General features: G+C 35.4%; 1 protein-coding gene across 1 annotated transcript; it reads left to right on the plus strand.

Moving 5' to 3' along the window:
* The first annotated feature begins 69 nt into the window (after positions 1–69).
* On the plus strand, positions 70–15,300 carry Uba4 (Ubiquitin-like activating enzyme 4). The gene is made up of 11 exons (XM_068771137.1): positions 70–267; positions 1,426–1,529; positions 3,818–3,951; positions 5,049–5,169; positions 6,089–6,239; positions 7,253–7,339; positions 8,372–8,486; positions 9,221–9,331; positions 10,306–10,412; positions 14,350–14,584; positions 15,088–15,300. The coding sequence occupies exons 1-11, from the start codon at positions 166–168 to the stop codon at positions 15,240–15,242; spliced, it is 1,422 nt and encodes a 473-aa protein (XP_068627238.1). The 5' UTR covers positions 70–165; the 3' UTR covers positions 15,243–15,300.
* Positions 15,301–20,371: the final 5,071 nt, after the last annotated feature.

A 20,371-nucleotide genomic window follows, 5' to 3' on the forward strand; every position in this document is an offset into this window, starting at 1 on the left:
CTTAAATATCTATACTGTCTGTTACCTACGGCTGTATGATCAGCTGTTAGATAAAATAACAAATGTCAAAACATATTATTTTTTATTTTATATTAAGTGTATAAATAGTTAAAGCAATATTTATTATTGTAAATAATAACAAATCAAATTAAATAATAGGTAAACATGGATCGTATAGCAATATTAGAGAAGGAAATAAGTGAACTGCGTAAAACTTTAGAAGAGAAGGAAAGCGAGTTATATGAAATGAAAAAGAATTGGATGCCGGTATGTTTTCTTTTCTGAACTATACAAAAATATAATCGAATGGCCAATATTATCTTACTTTTTTATCACTAGAGCCTGATTTATTAAAGTACTATTTGTTCAATTTAGTACAACTAAATTATGAAATCAATTGCTTAATAGTACCTTTTGTGAATATCACTAATTTAAAATAATTATTGCCAAAAAAATTTTGTTTTACAATTTTAATTTATGTTTATACTTCTACTCCAGCATATTTCATTACCATATACTTTGTTAATGAGTAAAAAAATTTTGAACCAATTTCGTCTTTCTGCCAACGAAAAGTTATTTTACATTTAATATAATTATCCAAAGGGGGTTTAGCAACTAGAATTGAAGTAACAAAGCATAAATAATAAACCAAGTAAAGAAGAAGAAGTAAACAGTCAACTCTTGGGCTGCATCTAGCTGCTTTAATAAGAAAGTCTGAGATATGTTTCGGAACTTTATTATGTATGCATACACCCAGACTTACTTCATAACTTTTTAAAGATAAAATTTAGGAGTTATGAGTTTATTTTTATGTATTGTAGTTGTCATGTGTCTGTCACTATTTTTTAAATAAGATTTAAAATTATTGCACATCAATAATGTTGCTAAAATTTATTAGACAGCAACTGTTTTTTTTTAGCAATCTTTAGTATTTAAATATTGGCTATAACAAACCAGGATATCTTTAAAAATAAATAGATCATGTAATTAATAGGGCAACCGGAAAGTAATGTCACTTTCTTAAGTTAAATTTACACGACTACATTTTGAACAAGTTTTTTTTTCTTATCAATAGTATATTCACCTTTGTTATCTACAATGTTTTGCCATCTAGTATACAAAGTCTTCCAAGTACATAATGAGTTACCAAATGACAATCAAATACACAGAAATGACGTTAATGTCCCTCAGGAAATTATAGCCAATAGCATATAAAGGAAAACAGGAAAGTAACCCTAGCCAACATATATTACTTTTAATAAAGCACCAATTAAACACAAGATATATTTCAAATGGGAAATGTACTTTAATTGTTAATTAAAATCCAACACATCTGCTCACTCTGATGACTAACATGGTATGGGAGAAAAAAAAGTTATGTAATTAAAAAATATGTATATATTATTATGTTGCTCATGTTTTCAGATACAGAATAGACCGCAAGAGAATTCGGCAAGTTGGCAGCAAAATGAAATAAATGGTGTCAAAGCGCAGTATGGAGATAAGCTACCTAAATGGGCTATTGAGAGGTAAATCACTTCTATATATATTGAAGACCGGAATTTGATAGAAACTTGACTCAGATTGATCTCCCCTATAATGGCATCCTTTAACTTAAAGCTATGACCGTTATGAACACTTTCTGATCTAATTAAGAGTCTATAACAAATCTCAAACTGGTTTTTCCAACAAGTTCCTAAATGTTATTAATATTTGAAAAATCCTTCATACTTCAGGATAAGATAAGACAAAATTAATATTTTCATCATTGGAACTTTTAATAGAACTCTTATTGAGCATCAAGTAATTATATTTTCATATCTATTTAATTTTTGACTCTACTCTGTTTTGCAAGGTGTTATAGTTGTGGAGAAGAAGCAAGGAAGAACCTCCACAGCAATACATCTTATAATAAAGTTCAACAATACATATTTATATACACTTTTTCAAATATTGCCTCATTTAAAATAATAGGAGATATTATTGCTAAGAATTCTTAACATTTAATTCGTTTATTGGGTAATAAGCCCTTTCAGTCTATTTAACTTTATATGTTTTCAATTTTGTAAATAGTAGTTTAATCATGTTTTGCGGTATTTTATTAAAAAATCTGTTTTTTTTTTTTTACAAATGAATAAGAAACTTTTTGCAGGTGAAACTTTAGTGTAGCCAGTTTCATGGTGCCTTGTATATACACTGTTTGTTTAATCTGGATTTTATAGCAAACACCTTAATATTTAATGCAAAATTAGACGGTAAACAAGTCTCTCGCCTGCTTCTCAAACTTAATGAACAACCTCAACCCACCTTGCGTGTAATAATCTAGTAAAATCTCTTCTTAGCTGACCTCTACAGGACAAAAGGAATATTACTTTTAAATTTCAAGAATCTAATCATTATGGTTCCAGAGATTCATGATGGTTCAGTACATTTGAAAAATTTCTTAATCGCATACACCAATGTCACTGTATGGTAGTGATTTCCAAAGTGGTCTATATTGACCCCTAGGGGTCTATGACCACCAGCAAGGGGTCTACGACAGCGAAAAAAATTTTGGAGGTCCATGAAATGAAAATGGGGTCCACGATAGTGGATCTCAACACATACACTGATAGTACCTATTGACTTACGTCATACTATCTTATAATATCAAAACATTAACATTATTTATAAAAGTACCTATATAGTAAAAAAAAATTAATTTCCTTTCCATTGTCATACCTAGTGGAAAGGGGGTTCAGCGCTGTTACCAAACTCCTAACAAAAAAAAGAAACAGACTGGACATCATTAGCCGAGGAGATTTAAGATTAATCCTTACAAAATTGACGCCAAATGTTGATAATTTATTATTAAAGCATCAGGTTCATCCTTCTCACTAAAAATATTGACCTATTGCTTATGTTATTTTATTTGTAGTTTATTTTATGTTTATTTAATGCTACATATATTTTACATAACAGATACAAAATTTTATTTTGAGTAGTTAGTTTAAATTCAATTAATAAATGTATAAATTAATATGTGTTTTTACTTTAAGTTTTTAACACTAAACTTCACTACAGTTATAAATTTACAGGAAATCAATATCAGGTAAGTAGGGGTCTACCCAACACGGAAAAACATGGCAAGGGGTCTACGACACAAAAAAGTTTGGGGAACTCTGCTGTAAAGCATAGACATTCCCCAAAGAAATCAACGGGGTGATACACCTTAATGGCCACACTTGGCAGGCGCAAGTTGGCGATCGTAGTACAGTATTATGGTAGACAGAGGACTCTGCTGCCCATCTTCAGGATACTTGTTTGGAAAGCAGTCCTATATAATTAATGCATAGTGTGAATTATATAAAACTGCCTCCGGAAATCAAACTAGACTTACCACTCTCCCAATATATCCTATCATATCTATATGTTCTTTATTGTGAATATATATAGGACTGTGTCTTGGGAATTGAACCTGCAACCTTTGTTTGCAAGTCTCAATCTGCAGTCATACTTCTGGGATACCACAGTTCAATTCGACCATAGTTAGTCGTGGGCATATGTTCTCATCATGATTATTTTAGCCATAGAAAGTCCACATCTGGACATAGGTTTTCCCATTGTTTTCTAATAAGACGGAGGGAAAGTGGTTTACATCTGCCATCTTCGGATGGCCTTGACAAGGTTGTGGTCTCTATCCCAAAGCTTTAAGGACTCAGCGACTACACGTTACTTCCAGTTGCCAATCAGCAGGGCTATATCGGTTAATTTCTGTGGTCACCACTCAATATCTTTATCTATGATGATTTACAATAGCGAAAATTATATATTTCAGATACAGTCGACAAATCTTGCTTCCCGATATTGGAGTCCAGGGTCAGGAGAAGCTTTGTGCAGCTAAAGTGTTGGTGGTGGGTGCTGGTGGATTAGGCTGCCCCGCTGCAGTATACTTGGCAGGTGCTGGAGTTGGTAAGTTATAAGGTAACCCATAGTCCATAGAACAGAATTTTAAGTTTCCAGTGCCATTAGGAGTATATGTAGGATCTAAGTTCTAAAAGAGAAATGAAGAGATTCGTACTAGAACGGAAGTATTCGGCATAGCTCAGAGGATTGGCAAGATGAACTAGCACTGAACAAGTGGAACAGAGGTCTAAAGGTTCTGGAGTATAGACTGGCGAGTGCAGTATAGGGCTTCCACATGGAAGGACAGGCGACCTTTGTCATTTAAACTTTATTATACATCAAATAACTACAAGAAATAGAAAAATAACCTAGATAATAATCTAAGAAAAATAATTTAGATACATATACAAGAGGAAAAATAAAAAAATGATTTCAGATGTGTAAATTTATCTACTCTAGTTGTTATATATATATATATATATATATGAAATAGTGCTCTACGAAGCCGAAATTAGCCGATTGTCTCTTTCCAAAGGTCGATGTGCAATGTTTTTCGCCGTGTACTGTATGTACAAGTAAACATACAAAGCAATACATTACTATACACATATGTACACACACACACACACACACATATATACAAAAGACCATGTTAAGGTCATTAAAATATGTTGGGTGTACATCTCTTATCATTTTTTTGGAATTTTTTGGACGCTTATACCCAGCAGTGGTCATTTTTTGGATGAAATTATGATGGCCATTATCAATTTAGAATAATTTTCAATGATCACGGGCATCCTGGTATGGAGCTGCGAGATTACCAGAGTCCAGATCTGAGATATTGTATAGGAAGAGAAACTTTCAGCTTCATTATATGTTCTTGGTATAGGAGTTGAGGACATGGAGGTTGATGCACGCTCCTTCTCACCTTCCATCTTCATTATTTTTCAAGGTACATTGCCTGAATAGCTTCAAGAGATATTATTTCTCCACCTGATCCGTTCATTGTAAAGCAGGGCCGACCTGTGAAACTTGAACCATTTACTCTATTGCGGAATAAATCCTGGATTATCTCCACTTTAGAATATTTTTTTAGATCAATTAGTCAAGGAAGATGAATGCGTTGCAAAAGTTTTTTTTTTTTTTAATTATTCAATTCCCAGGTGAGATCGGTATAGTGGATTATGATAATGTGGACCTGACCAATGTGCACAGACAGATATTGCACGGAGAGTGTGACCAGAACAAAAGTAAAGCTGAATCCGCTGCGACTACATTGAGGAGGTAAGATGATATTGTTTTTTTTTTAAATTCACTAGCTATTATTACAGAGTTTGTACAGCCAAAAGTTCTTGGCCCTTAGCATTCCAAAAAAAAAAACAATGTAAATGGCCTACGAATACAATGATGATGATAATGCTCTCATCACTGACCACTTTTCTAGGTGTCGAATGATAGGATAATAATAGGATTTTAGATGAGACTTGTCTTAGTGTAGAACCGTCCACTCACAAAGTAGATAAACCTTTTTATGGTTGTCTGAAAACCCAGGATTCTGCTTCAATATGGTCCTAATGAAAATCTAAGAGAAAGCCTATTAATCCTGAATATTAGTCAAGCTGTGGACGTCTTGCGATTGGAATGATAATGTTGACGAGAGATATATAAGTAATATGATAAAAGTATCAGTAAATTTCTTAGATGTTTTCCCACTGCTGGGATACTATTTTTTGAGTGTAAGTGTCGCAATTTGAGCCTTCACACAGTTTCTAATGAGAAGTCAATGTATGTAAGAACTCGCAGCATGCAGTAACACCGCCAATTGTACTTCTGTATTATTGCTCTGGTGGGTAACAACCCCCATCTTCCCCCATTTTTTAGAACCCCCGTTATTAGGCACCTCTCGTTCTCCTATCTTGTGGAAGACTAGGATCACTACTTTTCGTTTAATATTTTTTTTCACATCTTATTTTATATCGGCACTCTACATCCGTTCATCTTATGTTCTTTCATTCTTTTTCTTACTTTCCACGTTTCATTTGTCATACCATTTCATTCCATGTTTTCTGATTCATCTTCCTCCATTAAGTGGACCGAAGACTTGGTCAAGGTTTCGTTTTTTAGAAGTCTATGCTTTGATGAAATCATGTCGTCATAGATTAAAGTCTTGAGAAACTAAATAACCCAACTGTATGTATTTCAGCATTAATTCACATATCAAGATCACACCGTATAACATACAGTTGGATTCTACTAACGCTTTGGAGATAGCGTCCCAATATGACTTGATCCTGGACTGCAGTGACAACCTTCCAACCAGATATCTCCTTAACGACCTCTGCGCTATAGTTAAGGTAAGAACATCTATCAGGTTCAGCAGGAGGGGTGTAATCTCTCCTATAGACATCTGCCGCACGCGAGCGCTTATTGCCTGCGCCGGCGCATCGGTCAACTTCGGCTATCTCCGGCCGCCGCTCGGGCGCTGGACGCACGCTGCTTGCTGCCGCGATTTTCAACTCATTTGCAACGTAATAAGACTTGTATTATATTCCTTCGCTTTGTCGTAAAATCGTATTTACGATATTTAATGTTTATCTCTGGCTAAAATCAGTTTCTATCTCTTTCTATCTGTACTGCGCTAAATTTCAAATCAAATCGTTTAATAGTGAACTTTATTCATTGTTCTTTTTCATCTATCGAACTTATTAGTAAGTAAACAGATAGATATTAACTATAGTTGTTTTAGCGCATATACCTTCATTGCAAGCCTCCCTCAAAGATATCTATGGGAGGGATATACCATAATCGCCACGTTTGGAACTGCTTGGCGATCGTAGTATGTGGTATTCTTCCATCATCTGAAAACATGATTGTGAACAGTGGTTATCCTATATAATTATTGCACAGTGTGAATTTTATAAGACTGTGTCCTGGGAATTGAACCAGTGACCTGCTATTGCAAGTTACAATAACCGCTGAGCTAAAACTCAACACTATAAACATAACCCGTGTTTACTTGGTATAGTATTATATAGTGATAGAATATATTACCAAAATCTTCACTGTTCTGCGTGTACATATATAATAATGCTTCAAAAGATATCTTAGACATTCCTTTTGTTAGTTATAAATATAAAATTAAAAGGATATTATTAAATAAATCTTATTATAGCATTCAATAGTTTTTAGTTTATCGCTATATTTTAGCATTTGCTTTGTTGACACATATATATGATGTATATTATTTAAAAAGAGCAACTGTTTAGTTTCTAACTGGCTGTTAACAGATCGGATTTCATTTTAAGTTTAGTAACCATTAGTTGCAAGTTTAATTTATATGAAAATATTTTTTTAATTATTTCCACAGATACCATTGATATCGGGAAGCGCTTTAAAAATGGAAGGTCAGCTTACCGTGTACGGTTACAGAGCTGAAAGGAACGTTAATGAAAAGGTATTGTAACTCATTTATCACCATGTCAATAGACTCCCATTGGTGGGTATAGGCCTCCCCCAAATATCCTCACTATCACCAATCACCAATCTTGGTCTGATCGCATTGACTTCAGCGACCTTGACTAAGTCATCGATCAACTTAATGATATAGGTGGGACTGAGTAGGACTGTCAATCGAATGGAGCCTGGAGACCAGCCTATAGTCACAGTCTTCCAAAGACCTTAAACCTAAATCAACTTTATTTCAGTGAAGGAACACCCATAAAGTACAGCAAGAAAAGGACCAATATTTAGCCACTTCTCAGAGTGACTCTGTGTTTGGCACTAATCGGTGTAACATAACTCCTGAAGATGCCCCGTGGAGGGGTGAAACACGTGTTGAGTAATTTGGTGGTGGCGGTTGTGTGATTCGCATTGTTTGCCGCATACGCATTTATCGGCGGGCTGGCGGGCGGTGCATTTCATTGCACGACTACCACTGCATGTGCGGGAGTGGCTAAATATTGGTCCTTTTCTTACTTAGGATGGACTTCCGCGAGGTAACGCCTGATTTCATTAAACAAAGAACAGGTCCAAAAAATCGCCACGATTTTACGCTTCTCGTAAACTTAACTATGTCGTCAGTAGACTTATTTTATTTATTTACTTTATTTTAGTCTTAATTAGTGGGGGGCCTAACCACGACGAATCTACTGGCCTCCCCCGAAGATGGTCTCGATGATCTTACGCTGCCAGCATCCAGAGATTTCTCTCTTTAGATAACTCTAACCCTCTGTCTGTTTACCTAGTCAGGGTCTACCCACGCCGAAACTACTGGCTCGTGATCGCCACTCGAATACCTTTAGGCCACGCCCACTGCCAGTTCAGACGAGCAATTATTCAAGCTAGCGGTAGCTTTGGTTCTACTTCAGATCTACTCATTTCTGATCACGTAGCACCGAGCATAACCTCCTTCATCACCATAACACTTAAACAATCGTCTCATTAACAATCAACAATAGCATTCCTATAATTTTGATTATATTTTTAGAATTTCAGTTACCAAGGACCTTGCTACCGATGTCTATTTCCAAAGCCACCGCCGCCGGAGACAGTGGGTAGCTGTTCATCTAACGGCGTGGCTGGACCAGTTCCAGGAGTCATTGGTGAGAGATTTTACGTTGTCTCAAAATGAAGTTTATATTTACGCGAAATTATTTCCAAAGTATACACACCGAATGCCATTGACTAGTTTACTAACCGAATTATGTTGATCATGGTTCTTTTTCCGTCGAATTGGGTTTTTCTATCACCTCATGACGTATTTAGACTCTGTGTTTGGCACTAATCGGTGTAACATAACTCCTGAAGATGCCCCGTGGAGGGGTGAAACACGTGTTGAGAAATTTGGCGGTGGCGGTTGTGTGATTCGCATTGTTTCCCGCATACGCATTTATCAGCGGGCTGGCGGGCGGTGCATTTTATTGCACGACTACCACTGCATGTGCGGAAGTGGCTAAATATTGGTCCTTTTCTTACGTATTTAATACGAATGAATAAATACCAGAACTTAGATTTGTGTGAAGATGAAGATGATTGACCAATGTGTGTTGCAAGCGATGACGTATCCGAGATGTGGTGGCTTACGATGGGTCTCATCATCTGGTAATCTGGTCAAGGTCAGCCAAGAGGCAATGGAGAGAGTTATGTTGGGAGAAGAACCAAGGTCACCGAATCTCGAAGAATTGCTCGTCTGAAGTGGTCGTTTAGGATGACCACGAGATGGTAGACGCGACATGGTCAAGGTCGCTGGATGCGGGCAGCCCAAGACCAGTCTAAGGGGAGGCCTAGGTCTTGCAGGGGAATTTTTTTTGTGCTGACCGCACTTTGGTTCCCGTAGGTGCCTTGCAAGCTTTGGAGGCGATGAAGCTGATCGTTGGACATCCCCACGAGAAATTGCTGGTGGAGAGATTGTTGATCTTTGACGGAGAGGATATCACGTTTAGAACTGGTAAGTGTTGAATGGGATGTTCCAAATTCAAACATCTTTATTCAAATAGGCATTTACATGTGCTTTTGATTCGTCGATTATTTTAACATTATAGTATAGTATAGTAGTAAGTTACCGTCGTCTTGAAGCCGTAATAGCCGGCCATAAACTATTTTTTGCACTTGAAATTTAACAATGTTTTATATATGCATTATAATATAAACCATGTAAATGAGTCAACATACCAAGTTCGACGCGTTTGGATCAAAAAAAACTATCCACGTGGAACTTGTTTGTGAGCGGTGGCAATCCTATATAATTAATACAAAAAGTGTGAATTATGTAATATTGTTATTCCGAAAATCAAACCCATGACCTATGATTGAAGATTTAAGTTCTGTGCCACTAGGATAGTACTGCTTGCTTTGCACTGCTCTTATATTCGTAAGAATTTTTTTAAAAAAAATCACAATATTTGGTATATGCCTAATATGACATTATAAGAAAACAACTGTTATAACTATCGCTATAGTCTTCCATGTATTAGATGTTGTGCTCATAGCCGGTCTAGGCTTTGTACAGCCTCATCGAAATTGAGCCCGTGGAAACAGAGGTCCACGGACTAAAAATTTTACGCTATTGTACCTCAGTTCGACGAAGACGTCTACACGCGGAGAGCTATAACCGTGTAGGTGTATAGTGTAATGAGTGGGGTGTTGAGTATGTAGCACGAAGCGAGGACTACTCGGCGATCGGGAGAGATACGGGTCTCTCCGGACCGTCCTCGCTTGAACGCGGGTAAGACGCACGCGGCCGCCATATCATGTGTAGATGAGTGTAGTCTTCCATACAGTCATTGAAATATATATACAACGAATAGTAATACATATATGACGAGAAATGATAGCGTGAGGTAACATACTACCAGCGCCATCTATTGGCGTCGTCTGAAGTTACATTTGACACCTTATATATAAAGGTATTTAATTTCGCAGTGAAACTACGCCCGAAGAACCTTTCCTGCGAGGTCTGTTCCGAGACACCGACCATAACTACTCTAGTGGACTACGAAATCTTCTGCAGAACTCAGGCGAAAGAGAAGGTAATATAGAAGAATTCATTTTTTAACTGCTTATCGGATTTTGCACATAACTGCTGCTTGGGATGGGGTACCTTATTATACCGACGTATTGACAGACAAATACATGATCAACAGGACATTGTACAGACAGACACCAAACCGAACTGACGTTTCGGCAATTTACACAAGACCGAGAGGATATCGCTCAGACAGATGTAAGGACGAGACAAATATGCGATTAAAAGTACATGACGTAGACAAATGTAAGACCGAAAGTACATTGCGCAGACAGATGTATGATAGGAAGTACATTGCGCAGGCGGATGTACAATCGAAAGTACATTGTGCAGACAAATGTACAACCAAAAGTACATGGCATAGATATATGTAAGACCAAAAGTACATTGCAGACATATTTAGGACTGAAAGTACATTGCGCTGGCAGATGTAGGACCGAAAGTACAAATTGTGCAGACAGATGTACAATCGAGAGTACATTCCGCACATACAAGACCAAACTGACTTCGACAATTTAGCATATGCGAGTTTTTTGAGTATAATTCTTAATATCTGTCGGTCAAATGTCTTTCGACCATATATCCAGACGCGTCGTATCGCCTATCGTAAGTCGCGCATTCGATTCCCGGGCAACATTATTTGTAATTGACTAATGCCATTTTCTTGTTGGCTTCTTTTGAAGAGTTCTTCGCAGTGTCCTAGTTAGTAAGGTCCTTAATGTAAGCTCGGCTCTTTTTAACCATTATTTAATTGTTCTTATAGCCAAAAATGCGTTGGATTTTAGTTAATTTTTTTCTTTCCACTAGAGTATAATTTTGAAACCTATAATATCAGGATTTAGTTCCAATAAGACACGAAATCTAATACATATTATGTACTGTGTGTTACGTACTGTGGGTTCCGACTCCAAATGAAACGCCACTGGTTCACAAGGAGTCCTTTATTCACAAATCAGATGGTCACCCTACTTCAACACAAAGTATACTTTCGCTCAGTCCAAACTACGCTTCCAAATTGCTCAAGAAATCACTGTACAAATAACTTACCAAATAGTCACTTTGTATCACTGATCGTAGATCTTAATCTTATAACTCGAAAAAACAACACTGAACTGTCGACATGGGGAGAACACATATTTATACTACGGAGAAGGTTCTAGTAAGGTCGAAATAGTACTCGGTTAGAATTTCCGAGAACCGTACACAAAAATCTACAAATAACTTCAAGGTCACTCGTGTTTTTGATCCCAGGGTTGTTTATTGTTTAGAGGGTTCTGTAACTCGTGCTTTATAACAGTAGAAACGAAGTTTTTAATATGGAAGAGATATTCCGTGGTCGCCCTGGATCCTAAATCTCAAACCACTGGCTAATAAATCGATGACGAACAACACGCAAAACTATGACCCCCACAGGTGTTTTCCAGACAGTTTTGACGAGAATCTAGATTCAAGGAATGTGTCTGTTTAGATGTTACATACCTCAGCGATATTATTAAAATAAGTTTCTATACGTTTACTATATTATAAACGTAAATCTTCTTATAAAATCTCTTTAGTTTTTATCTGAGGTATTTAAAAACTCTAATTTAAAACATCACCCTGTATTTTTTATTTTTTGACTCATGTTTGATGGGAGCCTCTCGTTCTTCCCTGCCATGGCAGAGCAGGAGCTATTTTTCACTGAAATGTTGTTGTCATACTCCTCTCTTAAAAAAGAAGTGAACTCTTTTTAATTTCTCTTTTTTCCTGTCACAATATGTTCCCTTCATTTCTCTTTTTTCCCTTAACAATATCTTCAATTCATTTCTCTTTTTTCCCTTCACAATATCTTCCATTCATTTCTCTTCTTTTCCTACAATCTTCTAATCATTTCTCTTTTTTCCCTTCACACTATATTTCATTCATTTCTCTTTTTTCCGTCACAATATCTTGTATACGTGCGGGTTTCGGATGTACGACCCAACAAGTGTTATATGAAATGTCTCTATTTTCTTTAAAAAATATTTAGTCTTGCCTTCCATAACAGGCAGTCATATAAAAATAGTATATTTAACTATTTAGTAAAAGTGTGTGGTAGTTCATAAACAGCTGTGAATTGTTCTGAAGTAATTGAAGATATTATCTTCCAGAAGAAACAAGATGGTCGTCTCAAATCCCAGCGGCGGCAAGAGGAGAAAGAAAAACGTATGACAGGCAGAAGCTATTATGGATTCCGTACCGCAAGCATCCCAGAAGGAGAAAAGAAGAAATGGGTACAAGATGTACCAAAGTCTGAAAGAAGAATGGGTAGTCGTTGCAAATCAGAGTTTTGCGCAAAAGGAACTTATAGACATTGTTCTAGCATACCGGATGAGAGTAGAAATGAGATGTTCCAGTATTTCTGGAACGAATTAGACTGGAAGGGAAAAAAGAATTATGTTAGATCTCTAGTAGACGCAGTCCCGCCTAAGAGAAGAAGATTAAAACACAAAGGTACAGTCTCTAGGAAAGGAGATACGAAGCTATATCATCTTCAATTGAAAGGTGAGAGATTAGCGGTATGCAGGGTGATGTTTTTGAATACTCTTGGCATAAAGGAAGCGATGGTAAGATGCTGGTTGGTGGGGGAGAAGCCGAAAATACCAAAAATGCCAATAAAGTCTCTAAATGTCAATTCGTACATCGACAATTTACCAAAAAGTCCACCGAAATGTCAATTTTGCAGCGACGTACAGTATATAAATTTGGATAATATTAAAAATCTTTACCAATTGTACAACACGTACGTCAGGGATATGAAGAGTAAAGGAATTGTTCCGGCGTCCAGGAAGACATTCTCAAACGTGGTCAGCGCCAAGAACATAAGGATATTCAAGCCGAAGAACGAAACGGATATATGTGACCTGGTCAGCCAACACAATGTGTTGCCAAGCTTGTGCGGCGATAAAGGTGTTGCCATGTGCAATGGTTTGATGGCAGTTAATTATTATTACGACGAGCAGTGGTGAAATAAAAATAATATAAAAATGTGTGTCCATTTTATTTCATTTAATTTTATGACAATTCATTTTAGAATAATAATAGAATTGATTTCAACGTAACTGCATATGTTAGTTAAAATTAAATTTAAATAAATAATGAGGGTATCCGCAGAATAACCAATATTACCGACATTGATTAAAGAATGGCGTGTACAAAGTGGCAGGAGGTGGTGTGAAATGGCCGTTGGGACAATAGTTTTCGAGTGGCGATTTAGAGGAGGCCTATACTTTGCAGTGGGCGTCTATCGTCTGAAAAGGAAATAAAACGAATACCTTATGTCCACTAGTGGGAGGTACTGTCCCGGTACAAACCTATGGAATAGTCTATAGGTATAGACAGTATCAATGTGTATATAATATATTAAGCGTTTTCAAAAGACAATATTTAGTAATTAAATTCTTTCATAATATAATATTGTACGTAATTACAATTTAAAATACTCTTACAACTTTATTATATTTGGAATTAGAATTGAAAATAAATTTCTATAAATTGTCTTAAATGTGATAATTAATTCACTTGACACAAACCCTTCAAAGAACTTTTAATTATTCTGTATAAATTCATGATTTTAAATTATTTATTTTTTGTATTGGAATGTGAAAGTACAATTACTTCATAATTTATTTTAATATATAGTAATTCGAATTTTAAATACGCTTTTTTATACTATATTATCATTATGTTATTTATTATTACTGAAAACATTGATTTTAGATAGTACACCCTATCTAAAATCAATGTTTTAATTGACAGAAAATTACTTACATCCACAAATTGAAAGCCTTTACTTATATAACCAATAATCCTGTAGGGAATCTTTTAAGATTTTTCACAAAAACTCACTTTTAAAACATAAAAAACAAAGATGTAAATTTCAATTTATGAAAATGAACAAAATATTGTTTTTCTAATCACAGGACTTAGATCTACACATTCTCCCGCCAAAAAATCGTATCACTGCCACGCAGTTGGACGAATTGCTGAAGGGACGCCATGATGTAAATGAAGATAAGCGCCATCTGTTGGTGGACGTGCGCAACGAGGCGGAGTTTGACATGTGTCGCATAGATGGCGCTGTCAACTATCCGATAGAAAAGTTTCGCGGCGAAAAAGTTAACGAGCTGTCAAATATTGTCAACGATGGATGTCAACGTATGAAATTATAATTTTTATTTATATTGAACAACAAGTGCTTTAAATTTAAGGAAAATAACGTAGTGGAGGAAATTGTGCTTTAAAAATCTACTAATATGTGTGTGAAATAGTTTAGAAATAAATAAGTTCTCTGTCCTAACTAAAATAAGATACTTGTGGGAAGTATACCATATAAATATTCAATATTGAACTTTTATTAGCATTATCCTCATAATTTTAGACTCAACACGTCCACTGCTAGAATTAAGAGATTTAAAAAAGGGTCTAAATGTATCTTTTAATTTATGATTGTACCAGCTTCCATACTTATTTAGCGTAAAATATTTTAGTTAAAAATGCTTCCGAGAATTTATTTCTAAACAAAAAAGCCTTAAACATATTTATAATTGAGCCTTTTTTTTTCATTTTTATTATTACATACTTGTTTTATCTCTATTATCATTCTAGACTCTTCTATAACCAATCAACCTGTAAAATTTATTATATTTTTCACTTTTCAGTTACTTTTGTATGTAGGCGTGGGAATGATTCCCAACTTGCAGCGAAACTGGTGTTAGATCTCATAAGTGAAGACAGCAGGGGTCTCGTGAAAGATTTGGTTGGTGGGCTCCACGCGTGGGCAGAGACAGTGGACAAGAACTTTCCGGTTTATTGATCCATTACATGAGCTTATATTTTATATGTTATACTGAATTTTAATAAAAAGTTATTAATTTTTTTTTGTTTTATTGAACACTTATTAATGCAATTATATGTAAATACACCTATCCCTCGATTTACACGGTACTTGTTTTACACGTTTTCGCTTTTACACGGTTTTCCAAATGAGTTTTTATTTGTTTCTATCGCACTCAACTAAATGCTACTGTGATTGAACACGTGTGCTGTGTACACATCTCACGGGGAATCCCGAGCTTATGTGCTGACTTGCTGCACACGCACACTCTATATTTCTTTGCATAAAATTAAGTTTTATCTACGAAAAATATAATAGTATTTGAGTGAAAGTTTCACAGTTTCAGAAAGATTTAATTTTCCATATTCGTAAATTACAAGTGAGTGCATAAATTAGATTATTATAAATAAAAAAAACAGTATTTTCGTAATATATTAAATATTTTGACTTGTCAATGCATTTTATTTTTATTTCTGTGTACACTTAAAAATATTGAAAAAATTCACAACTGTTAAATAGCAAAATTATGCATTTTCTGCAAGCTTTTCGATTTACACGGTTTTGGCTTGAAAATTTTTAATTTTCGATTTACACGTTTTTCGCAGGAACGTATCTACTGTGTAAATCGGGGGATAGGTGTATACTAAGGTATAGATATTTATTGAAATATCTACATATACTATACATATAAATAAAATAAAATCCAATTATTGTGATGATTCAATCAGTTTGTTAGGCAACAGCATTGGTATGTGCAACAATTCCTAATCATCCTTATATTGAGGAAGTGTTTTCCAGAGAAGAATAGATTGTATTGTGAAGGAGTGACTAAATTTATTATGATGGGAGAGACAGTAAGTAGCTGATTGCTTGAGGAGCGAAGTGTTTTTTCCTATGTGGCTATATTTGATTGATCCTGGACAATGTTAGCGGTTTTGGCTTTTACAACTTAGACTCAGGGCTCGCAGATCCGAAATCTGAGAGCAATTTAAAAAAATCATCGTTAGATGCTTCGCCTCACGTATTGTATTGACTGCTGTCAGATAGGCAGCCATTTTAGTTGATTTAGAAAGACAGTAACAGTACAGGAAGTGTTTTTTGTAAAGAAGTTATATTCATATTTGAGATTATTGCATTGTTGTCTATGCTTAAAGTTAAATTATTCCTACATGGCGTTAATATAGCACACCAACCAACCATATGTGAATACTATATACAGGGTTTTTGGTTATAGTTATGTATATATATATATATATATATATATATATATATATATATATATATATATATATATATATAATTATATCAAGATGTATTTATAGCTAAATTGTCAAAAAAAAGTTTTATAGTTTTTACACTACTATTTCCTATCGCCTGTATAAAGTATTTACTAAATAAAAAAATGTTACATTTTTTTTATTTTAGTTTACGATAGGCAAATAACTTTTTAGCGAAAATTCTGCAGGGACAGATAATTAATAATTAAAACAATAATTAATTTTAATAATTTGCATTACGATTTTAATACTCTTTTATTTACTATATTATCATTACAATATATTCTTATTTATTACACATTATTTAACATAAAATGCGGTACACATTCACTTGTATATTCTTTGATATCACAACACGTGTTCCAACTCCGTATATCACAGATGTTCCAGGCTCTTTGACCTGACTACCATCTGAAGATCTGCACTGAATGAACCACGAGCGTCTTCCTTGAACCTTAATCTCGTCTTCTTAAAGCAACAACCTGTTGATAAATTTATCAGATTAATCGTCTAAGGAAAAGTAACCTTACTTTTTAGTCTAGTATGCTAGTTTCTCTGTCCCACACTACCTATGTGACGTTTTGTCAGTCGTATTTCGTGCGACAGAGATAACGTTCTACAAATCCGAAATTAGCCGATTGTCTCTTTCCAAAGATCGATGTGCAATATTTATCGCCGGGTATTGTATATTACGTCATCGTCGGCGACCAAAAAGGGGAATCGTACAGAAACATAATTCTTTATACACATCGAGCGAAAGAGAGCGCGCTAAAATACTTTTTGACACGTGATTGGCCGTAGGAAGAATTAATTTACGTAAATTAATTACTTACAAAGTAAAACGAATAAACAAATAAATAACATGTTACAGTTCATCGTGTAAGATGAACCTCTGATGAAGCCTGTAAAACATTCGAGAACAATCGATGACTAAAGTACAGTCAGTTGATGCGTAATTAAATTTTAAATTGAGCCTATTTCACGGTAAATCATCTTTCGATTAGTTTATTAGCAGAATAACATTCGAATTATATAATTGGGAACAATACAAGATGTCCGGTGGCAGAATTCGAATTTTAAATTAAAAATTTTCCGTAATCATTAAATAAAAGAGTAAGATAGAAATAGCACTAGGATTATAATTAGTGCGGAATCTTTAATCATAGTTTTGCATTGAATGAAAGAAAAAGAGAGGTTTGTAATCGAAGCCTATTTAAAAACCACTGATCCCTGTGCAATTGTTATTGTTCACAGACCCTTCCGCTCCGTGAACTCATGTCAGACAAAGCTGAAAGGTAGTACAGTGTGCAATTGCGTTTCGACAGTTTTATTCACGGTACAATATTAGACGTTTACATATAATAAATTACAGATAATTATGTAAATAATGAATAAAAAACATTTACCAGTGAGTAATAAATTAATGTAAGTAAAAAGTTTTGTGTCCTAAACGTGGATGTATATGGCCCTATGAGAAGGGGGTGGATGACATTAAGCCCAGAGAACTCTAGGGGGAGGAAGGGGGAGGTTCCGCTGGGAGATCGGAGGAGGAGAATCGAGGAAATCCGCAGAAGAGACAAAGTTACCGACGTAGTGACTTACGTAATACCGACCACGTTCCGGTAGACACTACGATAGTATTCCCCTCACTAGATTACACAATATATTCCATTCATTTCTCTTGTTTCCCTTCACAATATCTTACATTCATTTCTGTTGTTTCCCTTCACACTATATTCCATTCGTTTCTCTTGTTTCCCTTCACAATATCTTCCATTAATTTCTCTTTTTTCTCTTCACACTATATTCCATTCATTTCTCTTGTTTCCCTTCACAATATCTTCCATTCATTTCTCTTGTTTCCCTTCATAATATATTCCATTCATTTCTCTTTTTTCCCTTCACAATATCTTCCATTCATTTCTCTTGTTTCTCTTCACAATATCTACCATTCATTTCTCTTGTTTCCCTTCACAATATCTTTCATTCATTCTTCTTTTTTTTCTTCACACTATATTCCGGATGGACGGATAACATGATCAAGATCTTGGGAAGTCACTGCATGTGAGCAAAGCTAGACCGGATATCGTGGCAATTTTTAGGAGCTAAAGCCTTGAGATGGTTGTTGGTACAGGCCCTTCGACTTGTAGTAAGTAATTCAATGTAAGGAAGACACTTAACGGATGGTTTAACACGTTCACTGCGGGCCCAATTTTGAAGAACTTTCAGCTGGTGCGGCTGAGGTCGAATCAGCCTCAAGCTGAACTTCCTAGGTTGAGGCCTTTTCTGCCTCATGTCCATCAATATTTTTTTACAATATTGAGTCAATGCTTCGCAGACATAAAGAAAGCTATATTTGTCTTTGTCATACCTCATACGGTTGAGTGTAAACAGCCGCCGCACTAGAGAGAAAACACGAGTTTTACGCGCCGCACCAGTGCAAAGTCTACCATGAGGCTGAATCGACCTCAAACCGCAGTGAACGTGTTAAGCATAATAAAATATCACATCTTAAAAATCTCTAACCGAGTTACCTTAAATCTTTTGTTGCTATAGAGGTCAAAGGGACGCGTCAAGTTGGTATTGCAGCGAGTCAGAGAGAGAGAGAGAGAGATACAGTAGAGATATAGCTCGCGAGATAAAGACAAGAAATATATATCTTTGCAAAAGATAAAATCACTCTCCAGCGCGCGCGTTGCAATTGTTTCTCTGTGTCTTCATACTTATAACGAGTAATGGGTTGTCCAGAGTTAGACAGAGATGGGCTTATATAGCAATTTATACGTAAAATAGAGACGGATAGCTATTGAATGTTTGTATTAAAAATGTAAACTACGGATTTTCGGAACGACGAAATCACGCGCGCGCGTTTATCTTTGTTGTGCTTCATGACAAAGACATGAAATGCTTAATAGGAATATTTCACACGTTTTATTCCGTCTTACCGAGTTCTAAGTCTGAGCTAAAAGAGCCGAAGATATAAAGGATATTTATAGTGTTAGCTGCCTTATTATCTCTCTGAGCCGCACTGCGCTAAATGAGTTAAAGATGTACAAGAGTGATATATATCTCAAGTTCGAAACATATAAATCACTCTTTTTTTATCAGGGATACATTTTGTATACTTCAAATTTAGAGTGTAAAGAGAGGGTAGAAAAATAGATGCGTTCATAAAAATTCAGTTTGTATGCGTTCTAATAAACGTCACAGTATCTTAGGACAAAGGTCGATGACCCATGTATGTTAGCGGTGATGAATTACGGCAGTTACAAGTGGTCTCTCACTTCAGGCATCATCAATAAGATCACAGTCGATTAACAAACCACGGTGTCATGCGTGGGTTTCTCCATGAGGTCGAATCAGAGATTTTTTTATAGCCCCCGCTATTGGGGGCCCCTCGTACCCCCTATCTTTTGTGGGACAGGGACTTTTTGGACAAATTTATTTAATTTTTCACAGAAATTTTATTATTTTCTTTCCCTTCTTTCATACTTCACATTGTCTTTCGGTCTATTCTTTCATTCCACAATTCTACTGTCTTTCCCTTTTGCTCTGTATCACCTTTCATTCATTCCTCATTTCTTTTTACATTTTCTTAAATTACATTATTATTTTATATCACAGTATTATATATTATTTTGCTTTTATTTTGTCTTTATTATCTATTTATTTGCAATATCTACTTTTTATTTCTTTCTATAGCATTATTTATAATTTTTTTACAGAGGGTGATGAATGAATTTTTGGTCTCTTTTTCGCTTATCAGGGAGGCTATTGACTCCTCCCTGATTTTTACGCTAGACCGGCACTCGAATTCGAGCCAGAGTCCCC

The sequence above is a fragment of the Battus philenor genome, unplaced genomic scaffold (assembly GCF_028537555.1).
Source record: "Battus philenor isolate CCGP_79_NKW_IND1 unplaced genomic scaffold, ilBatPhil1.0.hap1 SCAF_30, whole genome shotgun sequence".
Lineage (NCBI taxonomy): Eukaryota > Metazoa > Arthropoda > Insecta > Lepidoptera > Papilionidae > Battus > Battus philenor.

Bases quoted from the DNA above. Each gene is read 5' to 3' on its own strand.
- Uba4 (XM_068771137.1), top strand. From the start codon at position 166: ATGGATCGTATAGCAATATTAGAGAAGGAAATAAGTGAACTGCGTAAA. The intron at 3,952-5,048 runs GTAAGTTATAAG...TTCAATTCCCAG, and splicing joins CTTGGCAGGTGCTGGAGTTG to GTGAGATCGGTATAGTGGAT. The intron at 5,170-6,088 runs GTAAGATGATAT...TATGTATTTCAG, and splicing joins GCTGCGACTACATTGAGGAG to CATTAATTCACATATCAAGA.